Here is a 14,725-nt window from a genome sequence, read left to right on the forward strand (position 1 = left end):
TAAGTATGACCTGAACCATTTAAGTACCATCCCAGAAAGCCCGTCCCAGTTTTCCAGTCTCTCTAGTAGTATGTTATGATCGACAGTGTCAAACGCAGCACTGAGATCTAGCAATACCAGCATCGATATTTTATCAGTCACAATTTAAGCGAATATCATGTATTATCTTAATGAGTGCTGTCTCTGTGCTGTGATGCGGTCGAAAACCAGATTGAAAATGGTCCAGGTATCCATTTGAGTTTAAGTATTTGTTCAGCTGATTTAAAAACTACCATTTCTATAATTTTGCCTATAAAAGGAAGATTAGATATTAGTCTGTAACTGCTCAAAATTGTGTTATCAAGATTGGTCTTTTTCAGGAGGGGCTTTACAACTGCAGTTTTTAGGGAGTTTGGAAATGTCCCAGAAAGAAGTGAGGCGTTCACCACTTCTAAGAGATCTGCTTTTAAGCAGTCAAACACACTTTTGAAAAAAGATGTGGGAAGTGTGTCAAGACAACAGGCTGAGGATTTTAGGTGCTGCACTATGTCTTCCAGAATTTAGCTATCAATTGTTTCAAAAATAGACATAGTATCTTTTTGATATTTTGGCCGAATCTGTCTGACCTCTGCATTACTTGAGGATGTGCTAATCGCCTTCCTGATAATGATGATCTTCTCAGAAAAGAAAGAAGCAAACTCATTGCATTTGCTGTCTGATAGCATTTCACTGGGAATCTGTCTTGGGGGGTTTGTCAGTCTCTCAACAGTGGCAAAAAGAGTACGAGTGTTGTTTAAGTTACTGTTTATAAGGTTTGAGAAGAAGTTCTGTCTAGCTGTGGCTAGTTTCACATTAAAAGCATGATGGCTGTCCTTATAGATGCTATAGTGAATTTCAAGTTTCGTCTTCCTCCACATCCGCTCGGCTTTTCTGCATTGTCTTTTCATAGTCTGAACTGCTGTTGATCTTCTCCAAACTGATTTCTGTCTTGTTTGTTTTCTTACTGACTATTATTGGAGCAATATCATCAATAACATTCTTTTGAGTTGAAGGAATCAAGGAGAATATCAACAGAGTCTGCAGAAATGCTTGGTGTTAAAGATATAGCCTCCATAAATAGTACACTTGTGTTCTCGTTTATGCGTCTCCTTCTGACAGAGACAGATCTAGATTCAGTGGTAGCAGAGATCAATATATCAAAGAAAATACAGAAGTGATCAGATAGTGCTACGTCCTTAATAACAATGGATGAAATGTTTAGACCCCTACTGATGATTAGATCCAGAGTGTGTCCACCTTTGTCTGTGGGTCCATGCACATGCTGAATCAGGTCAAACGTGTTTAGAACCGTTATCTTTTCTTTTGTAGTTTTGTTTTCTGCATTATCTGTGTGAATATTAAAATCCCCTGCAATTGCAAAACAGTAAACTCTGAGGAAATTATTGATAACATTTCTGTGACCTCTTCCACAAAGGTTGGAGAGTATTTTGGAGGCCTGTAAATAATAATAAACAGAATGTGTGGAGCACCTTTCAGCACAATCCCTAGATATTCAAAAGACAAGTACTGACCAAATGACACTTGCTTGCATTGATAGACATCTTTAAATAGAGCAGCTACACCTCCACCTCTCCTAACAGTCCTGCAAACACTCATGTAAGGGAAGTTAGGAGGCGCTGCTTCATTGAGGATTGTTGCACTGCAGCTGTCTTCTAGCCATGTTTCATTTAGAAACATAAAATCCAGATTGTTTGTGGTTATAAAGTCATTGATTAGAAATGATTTATTTCTTAGTGAGCGAATGTTTAAAAGTGCTAGCTTGATGGCAGTGCTTTGTGTCTTTACATCAATCTTAGTTTGATGTATAATAGGCCGCAGATTAGATGAGTTTGCCCTTCGGCTTGAGAAGGCCTTAGACTTTCTAGCACGTGATAAAACTGAAATAGAGAAAGCTACAGGCACACTGGGTTCCCGCTTGTTCTGTAAGCATTTGTGAATGTTGCTGCTATTATAGCGGGGACCCGACACATCACTGAGAGCTGCTATCAGTTGTTTTTATTATTACAGTTTTTAATGTATTTTTGATCAAATGAAAGCAGCCTTGTTGAGCAGAATATATATATTAAATGTTAAACTATAAAGCTGGAAAATACTGCAAGTCAAACGCCTCTGCTGCAGATGTGTTCATGTTAGAGTCCAGCAGGCGGGAGTGACACGTAAACTCTGCAGAATCATGGGTAATGTAGTTTTAAAAGAATATCGCAGTTGAACATAAATGTAAAATTAATCAATATAACGCGGGCTATCTGCTTCAGCAAAGCATAAACCATCGATTAACATCCTCGCGGCTCATAGTAGCTATCATCTAAGGTTTATAAGTTAACTTAAGAAATATGAAGAAAATAAATCATTTGTTCTTCTGTTTAACTCGATATTAAACGCACTAATAAATCATAGAGAAGTTTCGTTATTTCTAATTACAATTCTATTTATTAAAACTCGTGAAGATGCTTCGCACTCCACCGAAATGTTACTTTAGTTATGGATGGGCTCTTCTTTAGCTTTTGTTTTATGATTTTAGTTTTTGCAAAAAAAAAACAAAAAAAAAAACGGTATTTATTATTACGCATTTAGAAGTCATCTTTTTAATAGACTTAACTGTAGTAATGATGTATCTCATACATGTTGACCAATAAATATCCAGCAATACATCATAAACATGACTGATTCACGGCTAGGGTTCATGACCTTATCTAACCTTTGCAATGAAGCACAGAGTAAAACTTGTTGAAAAGTTTGCAGACACATCCACGTAGTAAAACGTGTTACAAGCATGATGACGTGAAACTTTAACAAGAACCAGTCATCTCCAACACATTCAGGAGCGGACAGACCGGAAGTACAGTCACTTCCGCTTCATTTCAGCTGCAGCAACGAAGAAATGAAAAGTTCACTCAGTTTTATTAAAAAAAGAAAAAAAAAGATAATTTCATTTGTCACATCAGCTTCGAGACGCGACTGAAGCTGTACACATCCGGTTTATACAATGTTTTACATGAAAGCATTGAATGAGTGAAACATGACTGATGAGAAACCAAATGTTGGTCATCTGTGAACACATCCTCGCAAAGCACCATGGGAACTAAAAACCAGCAACAATGACCAAAACCTGCGGTTATGAAAGTGAAACATTTAAAGTGATTCTGTAGTGAATTAATCGGCTCACTCTTTCAAAGTGCTTTAGACATTTCCCTACAACTCCAGCACACGGGGTCAGAGGTCAAACTCTGCCACGAACACTGCACTGATGAGTCTAACTGACAGTGACCACCGGCTGCTTCCTGTACACGGATCCTCACACACACACACACACACACAATCTGAACCGGTCCTGTAAAGTGCAGTTAAGAAAATGGAAACGCTGGTGTGAGCAGAATCATAAAGGAACTAAAAACATGGCATTACCCAGAAGCCCTTGGAGATCAGGACATTAAAGGGAGGTTTGGGACATGAGAGATTTGGAAAAGCTGTTTCTGACACACATCTGTGACTGAACTGAAGCTGCTTTCGTGAACATGGAGACGATCTGAAGGCAGCGTGTGACACACACCAACACAATTAGGACTGATGCATGCTGGGTAATACAGGACGTTTGTGCTGGTGAGTCTCCCTTTATAAAAGCTCAAGAAGAAGTGCTACACAGAAACAGATGCATTATGGGAAACTTAACAGCTGTAGACACTAGAGGAACTTGCACACTTACACACACACACACACACACACACACACACTCACTGGCGGGGCGTAACAAGACAGCAGAACTGCAAGGACATGAGGATGAGGATGATGAAGATTCTTCTTTATAGCTTATAAATACAGTATCTACACAGTATATGGTACAAAAATAATTGACCTTTTGTGGGCACTGAGATTTAAAAAAAGTGAAAAATGGTTCCAAGCGTCTTGTAAAAAGCGGTCAGGCACGAGAAGTGGTCCGTGATTGTGAGCAGTGCGGATCGCATCACTTCCTGCTCGTTTCCTAAAGCGCCGCTGAAGTTCGTCCGCATCTGTGACGTCTCCAATACAAAAATAGTAGAAAAATATGAGTACCATCATTGAGTTTCAGGTCACAGTGTGCTGCTGCTCCGAGCCTGCAGGGGGCGACGGGCCGCTCCATCTATTTGGCATGAACACGTTTGATTCTAAACTCCTGGATTAAGGCAACGCATCACGTCAGTGTGGATTTAATAAAATTTTCTCTTTAAAAATGTTTTTTTTTTTTTACAAATTTCTTTTAATACAAAGCTCTATGGCATAACCAATAAACACTGTATAGAAAATATATAAATATGCTTTCTTTTTCTTTTAAATGTACAGAGAGCCTCCAGACCGAGACAGACACCCACGTGTCAGAGTCATCACGCCATCAGATGTGTACACGGATGCCATGGGCGGGGCTTACATGGTGGGCGGGGCTTACACTTCAAAAACAGATTTTCTTGATATGTTTGTCGTTTTCTAGTATAAACATCTAAACAATCTTGAATCAGTGGCTTAAGATATTCAGTCTTGTTTTCTGAAAAAAGTAGAAAAATTGAGTTAGTGTTTGCTTAAAACAAGCAAAAATATCTGCCAATGCACCAAGAAAAGTAATCTTGTTTGGCCTTTGAATTAAGATAATTTTTTGTAAAGTAAATGCATCTTGATTCAAATTTTTTATTTTTTTTTATGTTTATAACAGAAAACAAGACAAAATTATTAATATATATTTTTTTCAGCGTATGCAGGGGGGCTCGGAACTAGTCAGTGTAGGCGGTGCTTACTGTGGGGTGGGTGGGGCTTTAAGTGGTGGTAGGCGGGGCACAGGACAAATACATGAAGGGTGGGGCTTTGTGAAGTCGAGGGCGGGGCTCATGGCAAGGCTTCCACTGTGGTAGGAGTGACTCAATGCGTGTGGGGCGGGGCTTACACAGCAGTGGGCGTGGCTCAGGTTAAATCCGTGCAGGGCAGGGCTTACGCAGCGGTGGGCGGGGCTCAGGACGAGTCTGTAGAGGGCAGGGCTTATGCAGCAGTGGGCGGGCTCAGGACGAGTCTGTGCAGGGCGAGGGTGGAGGTGGGTACAGGTGGTGTGAGTAGCTGCGCTCTGTGAAGGGCGAGGGTGGGCAGCTCTCACAGTTCTCCTCTGCAGACAGGTACTGGCTCCGAGGGGTGGGCGGCGGCGGCAGCGGCTCCGAGTCGTAGTTCAGGTCACTCGTGTAGCCCTTGACCGCGGCGCTGGACGCGTGCGGAGCTCTTCGGCCCGGGGTGTAGTCGCTGTCACACACGTCTGTGCTGCAGGGCGTCGTCGGGGGGGCGAAGTGACGGTAACTGTACGGTCTGTAGCTGTAAAACACCTCGAGTCAGACACAGAATCACAAACACTAGACATCCGTGTGACGCGTGCGGGCCGTTACCTGTACGATCGGTGCGTCGACGGACTGTTCGAGGAGTAACCGAACTCCATCGTGTACTGTGACCTCACTGTGGCGGGAGACGGGGGGGGATTCAGGATCTGGAATCATGGGACACAAAACACTCATTATAAAAGATGCTGACATTTACAACCACAGATTCAAAAATTAAACAGAATACAATTATAATAAATTATTATCCAGGGTTTCTGCAGGATTTTTACACTAAAATTTAAAATGAGTGTGAAAAACATGATTTACAGTTCAATCTCTCATGAAAACAATGTTTTTTAAAATTCACATTTCATCCTTTAAAGCATTCTAGAAAATGGGTGAGTCAAAAGTATTATTAATTCTATTAATTTAAACAATCATCAATATTATATCACCATATTTAAGGCATCATCTTATTATCGATCCACCAGTTCATATGTACAGCTCTGTGTCTGCACTGCACCAGATAAATTACTGTTTCAAGACTTTTTAAAAACCTGCGGGAACCCTGTAATCTAAAATAAAACAATAAATATAATAAACTGAATATTTATTTCATATAAACATACTGTGTGAACTGAAGTTAGTTTATATGTACTAATATCTCAAGAAATAAGAATTAAAGCTCTATCAATAATGCTGAAAATCAGGCAACAAGCAGATCTATATTTGTAATGTGATAATATTTTTCCTCTTCCCTTCCAGGGATGTTCATTTTAAGCAGTTTCATTTCATTTTATTTTCAACATTCCTTCAAGACTTTATACTTTAATCAGACCCAGACTGACCGGAGGGAAGAATGTGCCCTTGGTGCTGGACGAGCTGCTGGACGAGGCTCCGGTCACATGTGCTCGGTCATACGGAGGACCGCTGCTGCCTCCCATGATGCTCAGCGAGCCGATGACCGACTTCCCACGAGACATGCCTGAGAGAGAGAGAGACACAGGTCAGCAGGGGTCAGACACAGGTCAGCAGGGGTCAGACACAGGTCAGCAGGGGTCAGACACAGGTCAGGTGTACGGCGCGGTGTGCTGCGGTCACCTGGCAGCGAGCCGGTCAGAGAGCCGGGGTGAGGCACGTATCCCAGAGGCACCGGCGCCGGCCCGTGCACCACGAAGTCATTGGTCATGGTCTCGCCGTCGTCCTTCATCTGAGGACACAGGACACGCTGGCACACGAAATACACGGCCCCCACCACGAACAGCACCATCACCACCCCCACGATAGAGCCGATGGTGTTCGAGGGAGAGAAGGACGGCTCTTCTGTGGCGTCTGAGGAGGAAACCACAGCTCAAGAACAAGGACAGAGGAGACAACACTTCAGTAAACCCCCCACACACACACACACACACATCTCCATCAGATCACGTCTGAAACGGCTCATTTCCTGGAGAACAGATCAGGAGTCTGCTGATAAATCTGCTGGAAATCAAGACAGAATCACGTACAGCAGCCGATCTCGTCAGAGTTGTCCGTGCAGTCCGTGTTGTGGTCACACTTCTTGTGCCGCCCGATGCACTGGCCGTCGGTGCAGGTGAACTGATCCACGGGACAGAGCACTGCAGAGACAGACAGGAAGTGTGGGTGAATCAGGCAGGAAGTTGCTGACAGCCGGCGAGGATGGGCAGGCGACGGTTACCTTCACACTGGTTCTCGTCGGATCGGTCCTGGCAGTCGATCTCTCCGTTGCAGCGCAGAGTAACGTCCACACACTGCTTGCTGTCGCACTGGAACTGGTGTTCGGAGCAGACGGGACAGTCTCGCTCGTCACTGCCGTCGTCACACTCAGAGAAGCCGTCGCAGCGCCAGGCCTGAGGGATGCAGTCCACCTCGCCGGACACACACGAGAACTGCTCCGGAGAACACGTGGGCGGCTCTGAGGAACACACACTATATTCATCACTGGTTCAACTGCATTTCATTATTAGCATTCGTAGCATTATTGGAATATATCACAAATGCACTTTATTATTAATTATTTGCTGAAACCGTGATCCTTGGTGATTCATACAGTGCAAGTCAATGGCTGAATGAACACAGAATGAATCCCAGAGGCTCCTGATGATGTATTGAGTTCTAATGAAGTGAAATGTTGTAAATAATGTTCAGTTTTGATCGTTGTGCTTTTGCATTATTGAGACACTGTTTTCCAAATGAATGTTGTTCAGTGCTTTGACGCAATGTATTTTGTTTAAAGCACTATATAAATAAAGGTGATTGATTGATTGATAAGAACTCAATATATCATCATGTGTTGTCTGATGTGCTTTTTTTGACTTGCACTGTATGAAAGATCGCCTGAGGGGGAGCAAATGAACAGATTAGCACAATGATTCCTGTACAACTCTGAAACTCTCTTGACGTGTCGTCAGCTGTAGCTCTCTAGGAGGGAGATTATGAGTGTGTGTGTGTGTGTGTGTGTACCTCCACAGGAGAGCTCGTCCTGCAGCAGCACCAGGTGTGTGTGTGTGTGTGTGTGTGTGTGTGTACCTCCGCAGGAGAGCTCGTCCTGCAGCAGCACCAGGTGTGTCTCTGTGTGTGTGTGTGTGTGTGTGTGTGTGTGTGTGTACCTCCGCAGGAGAGCTCGTCCTGCAGCAGCACCAGGTGTGTGTGTGTGTGTGTGTGTGTGTGTGTGTGTACCTCCACAGGAGAGCTCGTCCTGCAGCAGCACCAGGTCTCTGTGTGTGTGTGTGTGTGTGTGTGTGTGTGTGTGTTTGTGTGTGTGTACCTCCGCAGGAGAGCTCGTCCTGCAGCAGCACCAGGTGTGTCTCTGTGTGTGTGTGTGTGTGTGTGTGTGTGTGTGTGTGTGTGTACCTCCACAGGAGAGCTCGTCTTGCAGCAGCACCAGGTGTCTCTGTGTGTGTGTGTGTGTGTGTGTACCTCCGCAGGAGAGCTCGTCCTGCAGCAGCATCAGGTGTGTGTGTGTGTGTGTGTGTGTGAGTGTGTGTGTGTGTGTTTACCTCCGCAGGAGAGCTCGTCCTGCAGCAGCACCAGGTGAACGGGACAGGAGCAGCGCGTCGATCCGTCTCCCTTCACGATGCAGATGTGTGAGCAGCCGCCGTTCTCAGAGGTGCAGGGGTGTTTATCTGCAGACACACACACACACACACACATATGAACACACGCCCCCAGACACTCTACCCATGATGCTCGGCGAGAGCTGCTCACTGTACTCGTCCATGTGGAGCTGGTGGACGGCGTGGATGTCGCTCAGAGAGGCGATGCGCGCCTGGATCTTGGTGCGTCCCTCACGTGTGATCTTATGGATGCGCTCGATCATCTGCTGCTGCCGGTCGATCCAGTACAGGAAGTTCCCGAACACCGTCAGACCCACCGGCTGCAGGATGTTGGAGTCCTCGATCACGATCCGATTGGCTCCTGCAGGAGAGAGGGGAGTGGTCAGGGACTGAGGGGCGGGGCCAAGGAAAGTAGTCATGTTGACAGTGAGGACTGTTGATCACATCAGTGCGTGACCTCTGACCCCAGGACCTCACCGGACAGGTCGCTGCTCTCGATGCGCCTCAGGTCCATGTCGGCCCAGAAGAGTTTTCCCAGCTCGTTGTCGACGGCCAGAGCGACCGGCTTCCCCAGATTACTGAAGAACAGCACCTCGCGCTCCGTCCCGTCCAGAGCGGCGCGCTCGATCTTCGGGGAGCGCTCCTGCAGATTAGTGAAGTACATGTACCTGCGGAGGAGTGAGGACACACGGACACAACTCTTCATCTGTGATGGTGGTGAACAAGGCAAACAAAGGATATATGCACTAGTTTGCATACATTTATACACATTGCATAAAGTCCGGTTCATAACTGTTGTTTGTGTTGAGAAAAACCTCTTCTAAAGTTTGAAATGTACAAACAGATAAACCGTTAAATGTTATATCGGCACTAATCTGAAAGAAGACGTGATGTAGAAGGCAAACACGGCTCACCCTCGCTCAGGATTGACCACGATGGCGCGCGGTCGGTCGTGTTCCCCGCGCAGCACCACTCCGACCCGGGAGCCGTCTGTGTGCGTCACGTTGATGACGTTGGTCAGTTCGCTGGTCCAGTAGATGAAGCGGCTGTAGACGTCGATGCTGAGGTCGAAGGGCTGCAGGCCGAGGCTCGCGCCGGACACCACCGTCACGCTCTGAGGAACAACACAGGAGCGTCAGAGCAGAGCAGAGCAATCCCAGCAGCCCCTGGGCCGCGCCTCACCTGGTTCCCGTCCTGCTGCGCGCGGCGGATGGCGTTCTGCTTGGAGTCGATCCAGTACAGCTGGCGCTCGAGCGGGTCGTAGTCGATGGAGCGCACGTTTCTCAGGCTGTGGATGGGCAGCATGATGTCAGGACTCTGCAGCTCGTCCATAACCATACGATTGATGGCCGTCTTCTGACTGAACAGCAGGAAGGATGTGGGCGCTGGCACACACACACACACAGAGAGAGAGAGACCTTTAACCTTTCATCATCAAACAGAGAGCATCTGCTTCCACCCTACACCTAAACTAAATTTCAACACAGTTCACGTTCACAGTGGTGTGGGAGAACAGTAAATGGTGAAGAGGTTACATGATCACTGCTGCTTCAGTGTGAGTGTGTGTGTGCCTCTCTGTGTGTGTGTGTGTGTGTGTGTGTGTGTGTGTCTCTCTCTTTCTCTGTGTGTGTCTGTGTGTCTGTGTCTCTCTCTCTGTGTCTCTCTCTCTCTCTCTCTCTGTGTGTGTGTGTGTCTCTCTCTCTCTCTCTCTCTGTGTGTGTGTGTGTGTGTGTGTGTGCGCGCTCACCGCTGCAGGTCTTGTTGTCCTGGTTGAGGGAGTAGTGTGCAGGGCAGCCGCACCTGAAGCTGCTGACAGGAACAGCGAGACACAGGTGTGAGCAGTGTCCATTGGTGGAGGCGCAGGCGTTCCAGCCGCTCTGTCTGGACGAGTGGAACACCAGGATGTCCATGACGTAGTCCAGGTGTCCCTGTATGATGGTGCGGTTCTGTCCGCTGGTCTTGTTGGCTCGTTCGATGCTGCGCTGGCTCCAGTCCGTCCAGTAGATGTAGTCCTGGTACTGTGTGAGTCCGAACGGATGCGGCAGATCGTCAGCGATGACCTCACGCTCCAGACCTGAGCATCAGGAGAACAACAGGAGAACAACAGGAGAACATCAGGAGAACAACAGGAGAACATCAGAAGAACATCAGGAGAACAACAGGAGAACAACAGGAGAACATCAGGAGAACAACAGGAGAACATCAGAAGAACATCAGGAGAACAACAGGAGAACAACAGGAGAACAACAGGGAGAACATCAGGAGAATGTCAGGAGAACAACAGGACAATGATACTGACCCATCATGTTGGAGGACTCGATCAGCGTGGTGTCCAGGTCTGTCCAGTACAGCCGGCGCTCGGCGTAATCGATGGTCAGTCCGTTCGCTCGACCCACGTTCGGCACCAGAGTGATGCGTCCAGATCCGTCCATGGCCGAGCGGTCGATCTTCGGATGTCCACCCCACTCCGTCCAGTACATGAAGCTGAGAGGAAGACGAGCAGCAGTGTCACATGACCACACTGACCGGGACTGTGTCCTGAGTGTGTGTGCGGCTCGGTTCATCTGGGATAATGAACATGATGTTGTGTAGCTTGTCAGTGATCTACTATTAAATGCCGCTCCATGTGAAAGCAGATGATGGAGAATTAGCGGTGATCACGGAACCAGATCTACTGACTAGATGCGCATGAACATATCGTTAGATACATCGGCCAGCCCTGCCAGACACTAACTCAGACTCTGGAGAGATGACAGCAGGCGTACGGAGATGCTTCAGCTTCACTTTCTACAGCAGGAGGAAGTGTAGATGCGTCATGTAGAGGTGTGTGATGTACATCATCCGCCATAATATCGTAGCGCTGTTTTTTTCCTCTGAAAACTACCATAATTACAAATGTGATAGGCCTAATTAATTTTTTTACAAACAAAAAAATTTGATTTAAAGGCTTTAGACTCCATATTTTCTGTTTTTGCTCTATTCCTCCAACAAAAAGAATCCTAAACACAGCTACAACACTGTTCTGTGTCTCTGAGCAACATGACAGGGATTCGTTCACACACACTCTCTCTCTCTCTCTCTCTCTCTCACACACCCACACACACACACACACACACGCTCACCCCTCGGCTGGGTCCAGTGCCAGTGCTCGAGGGCTGTCCAGATCCTTCCACACCAGAACCTGTCTGTGCTGCCCGTCCAGTTTGGCCACCTCGATGCGGTTGGTCCCGGTGTCGGCCCAGTACAGGTTCTTTCCCAGCCAGTCCACAGCCATTCCCTCGGGATAGTCCAGACCGAACTCCACCACGTGCTCCAGAGCGCTGCCGTTCATGAACGCACGACTGATGGTCTGAGGAACCAGAAACTCATCAGATCTAACCAACACAGCTGAGCAGTGAGTGTGAGAGAGAGTGAGTGAGTGAGTGAGTGAGAGAGTGTGTGTGAGTAAGAGTGAGTGTGAGTGAGAGAGAGTGAGTGAGAGAGTGTGTGTGTGTGTGTGTGTGTGAGTAAGAGTGAGTGTGAGTGAGAGTGAGAGAGAGTGAGTGAGTGCATTTGAGTGAGTGAGTGAGAGAGTGTGTGTGTGTGTGTGTGTGTGTGAGTAAGAGTGAGTGAGAGTGAGTGAGAGTGAGAGAGAGTGAGTGAGAGAGTGTGTGTGTGTGTGTGAGTAAGAGTGAGTGTGAGTGAGAGAGAGTGAGAGAGAGTGCATTTGAGTGAGTGAGAGAGAGTGTGTGTGTGTGTGTGTGTGAGTAGGAGTGAGTGTGAGTGAGAGTGAGAGAGAGTGAGTGAGTGCATTGAGTGAGTGAGAGAGAGTGTGTGTGTGTGTGTGTGAGTAAGAGTGAGTGAGAGTGAGAGAGAGTGAGTGAGAGAGTGAGAGAGTGTGGTGTGTGTGTGTGTGAGTAAGAGTGAGTGTGAGTGAGAGTGAGTGCATTTGAGTGAGTGAGTGAGAGAGTGTGTGTGTGTGTGTGAGTAAGAGTGAGTGAGAGTGAGAGAGAGTGAGTGAGAGAGTGTGTGTGTGTGTGTGTGTGTGAGTAAGAGTGAGTGTGAGTGAGAGTGAGAGAGAGTGAGTAAGTGCATTTGAGTGAGTGAGTGAGAGAGTGTGTGTGTGTGTGTGAGTAAGAGTGAGTGAGAGTGAGTGAGAGAGTGAGAGTGTGTGTGTGGTGTGTGTGTGAGTAAGAGTGAGTGTGAGAGAGAGAGTGAGAGAGAGTGAGTGAGTGCATTTGAGTGAGTGAGTGAGAGAGTGGTGTGTGTGTGTGTGGTGTGAGTAAGAGTGAGAGAGTGAGTGAGTGTGAGAGAGTGTGTGTGTGTGTGTGAGTAAGAGTGAGAGAGTGAGTGAGTGTAAGAGAGTGAGTGTGAGAGAGTGTGTATGAGTGAGTGAGTATAAGTGAGAGAGAGTGAGTGTGTATGTGAGTGTGAGTGTGTGAGTGAGTGAGTGTGTGTGGGTGTGTGTGGAGAGTGATTGAGAGTGTGTGTATAAGTGAGTGAGTGAGTGAGTGTAAGTGAGAGAGAGTGAGGGTGTGTGTGTGTTTGTGTGTGTATGAGTGTGAGTGTGTATGAGAGTGTGTGGAGAGTGAGTGAGAGAGTGTGTTTGTGTGTGTGTGTGTGTGGTGTGAGTGTGAGTGTGTATGAGAGTGTGTGTGGAGAGTGAGTGAGAGAGTGTGTTTGTGTGTGTGTCTCCTCACCTTCAGTGTAATATCGGTCCAGTAGATGCGGTTGTCGGTGATGTCGAAGTCGAGTGCGGACGCTTCTTTGACGCCGGTGAGAGGAATGGCTACGTTGTTGTTGTTGGTCTCCAGCGAGATGCGCCTGATGTCCGTGTGGCGGGAGAACAGCAGGAAGGCCTCGGGATGATGCAGGTGCTCAGATCGGCCATGAGCTCCAGACCGATGGGACACGCACACGACACGCCCTGCGGCTTATAGAGACACAGGTGACTGCAGCCGCCGTTAGCGTGCGCACACGGTTCACACCTGCAGACAGAGATTCAGCTCAGCACAAACAAGACCATGTGCCAACTACTACATTTAACAGGATTGTTCACTTTAGAGCAGGCCTGAAACGATTAGTCCACATTGTCAACTATTAAAAAAAAAACCTGTCGACAAAGTAGTCGATTGACTTCATGTGAGTTAATGTAAGAGCCTGCAGTAACGTAGTTTGACCAGTGAGGCACTGTGGAGCAAAACAGTACTTCAGAACAAACGCAGCCGAACGGTGTTAGAAAGCAGCAGTTAAGAAAGCATCTGATTACAGCAATGTGATGTTTGCACAAGCTCTATGTTCATTTATGCAGTAAGATAGCTTAAATCAAGCAGCTCTCCAGTGTGGAACTAGCTAATTATAATATCTGCTTATGTGTTGAAAAAAACTATTAATTTTCATTAAAGGAGTGGCTGACTGGTTTTGTCTAGAATGCTCTGGTGATTTCCTGGTTTTATGAAGCCTTCCCTTAGAAATATCCATCTTGTTGAGTTATTAATGTAAATAACGTAATATTACAAAATGATTTAAAACTTCCTTGTGCACACTTGCTTGCATTTGAGCACTACATCTAAGTTTTGACATTACTTGGGAAAAATATATGTGATCTATTATACTCAAGTTTAACTAGCAAAAACAAAAAGTGTACAGTACACAATACAGCTAGCACGATATGAGAAATGAAATGGATGAGTATCCAAGAACGCAGCTGGTGCAGGTTTGAGTGACTCGAGGGAGGAAATGACATCACAGCTGCTCACCGAAGGTCTGGTGGACGTGTGTGGCCTTGATCCCCATGAGGTCAGGCAGCTGGTCGACGATCACCTCGCGCTCCAGGCTGAGTTTGTGCACGCGCTCGATGCTGCGCCGCTGCCAGTCCGTCCAGTAGATGTAGTCGCCCAGCGCGTGAAGCCGAAGATGTGCGGCAGGTTATCATCCACCAACACCCTCCGACCCGATCCGTCCATCTCCATCACCTGAAGAACACCAGAACACTCCTGATGAAACATATCCTAACTTATAAACAATGAACGTTTTTAACATTAGTAAATGAACATACTGAGTGACTGATGCCATGCCATCTCGGTTATAGAAGACGTTTGCTGGTTTGCACTTAGTTTATAGTTTTGATGCATATCTTTGCTTTTATTGATTTTGAAATCTGAGGTAAACTATCTGTTGTTGCTTTCAGTACGGCTATAAATGCCACGCAGTATGATATTCAGACTCATATAAGACATGTTTAACTCTGAATAAAGCACAGAATCACCGGAGTTTATCTTTATCTCTCTCTCTAAATATCTAAAA

General features: G+C 46.4%; 1 protein-coding gene and 1 pseudogene across 1 annotated transcript; both read right to left on the reverse strand.

The window, feature by feature from the left end:
• Positions 1-2,921: 2,921 nt before the first annotated feature.
• On the reverse strand, positions 2,922-13,353 carry LOC113080959 (low-density lipoprotein receptor-related protein 6-like). Its single transcript, XM_026253030.1, has 15 exons — positions 13,120-13,353; positions 11,563-11,789; positions 10,740-10,924; positions 10,188-10,514; positions 9,623-9,825; positions 9,355-9,554; positions 8,918-9,108; positions 8,592-8,801; positions 8,384-8,509; positions 7,063-7,299; positions 6,872-6,982; positions 6,465-6,695; positions 6,212-6,348; positions 5,433-5,530; positions 2,922-5,361 (listed from the first exon to the last, which is right to left on the reverse strand). The coding sequence occupies exons 2-15, from the start codon at positions 11,769-11,771 to the stop codon at positions 5,061-5,063; spliced, it is 2,766 nt and encodes a 921-aa protein (XP_026108815.1). The 5' UTR covers positions 11,772-11,789; positions 13,120-13,353; the 3' UTR covers positions 2,922-5,060.
• Positions 13,354-14,149: 796 nt separating this feature from the next.
• On the reverse strand, positions 14,150-14,415 carry LOC113080954 (low-density lipoprotein receptor-related protein 6 pseudogene; annotated as a pseudogene).
• Between the last annotated feature and the right edge of the window lie 310 nt (positions 14,416-14,725).

This window comes from Carassius auratus, unplaced genomic scaffold, assembly GCF_003368295.1.
Source record: "Carassius auratus strain Wakin unplaced genomic scaffold, ASM336829v1 scaf_tig00032660, whole genome shotgun sequence".
In the NCBI taxonomy this organism is placed as follows: Eukaryota; Metazoa; Chordata; class Actinopteri; order Cypriniformes; family Cyprinidae; genus Carassius; species Carassius auratus.

Coding starts and splice junctions, on each gene's coding strand:
- LOC113080959 (XM_026253030.1), bottom strand. CDS start 11,771: ATGAACGGCAGCGCTCTGGAGCACGTGGTGGAGTTCGGTCTGGACTAT. Junction 10,925..11,562: donor GCACTGGACCCAGCCGAGGG/GTGAGCGTGTGT, acceptor TCTTCCTCTCAG/CTTCATGTACTGGACGGAGT. Junction 8,802..8,917: donor CGAGAGCAGCGACCTGTCCG/GTGAGGTCCTGG, acceptor TCTCTCCTGCAG/GAGCCAATCGGATCGTGATC.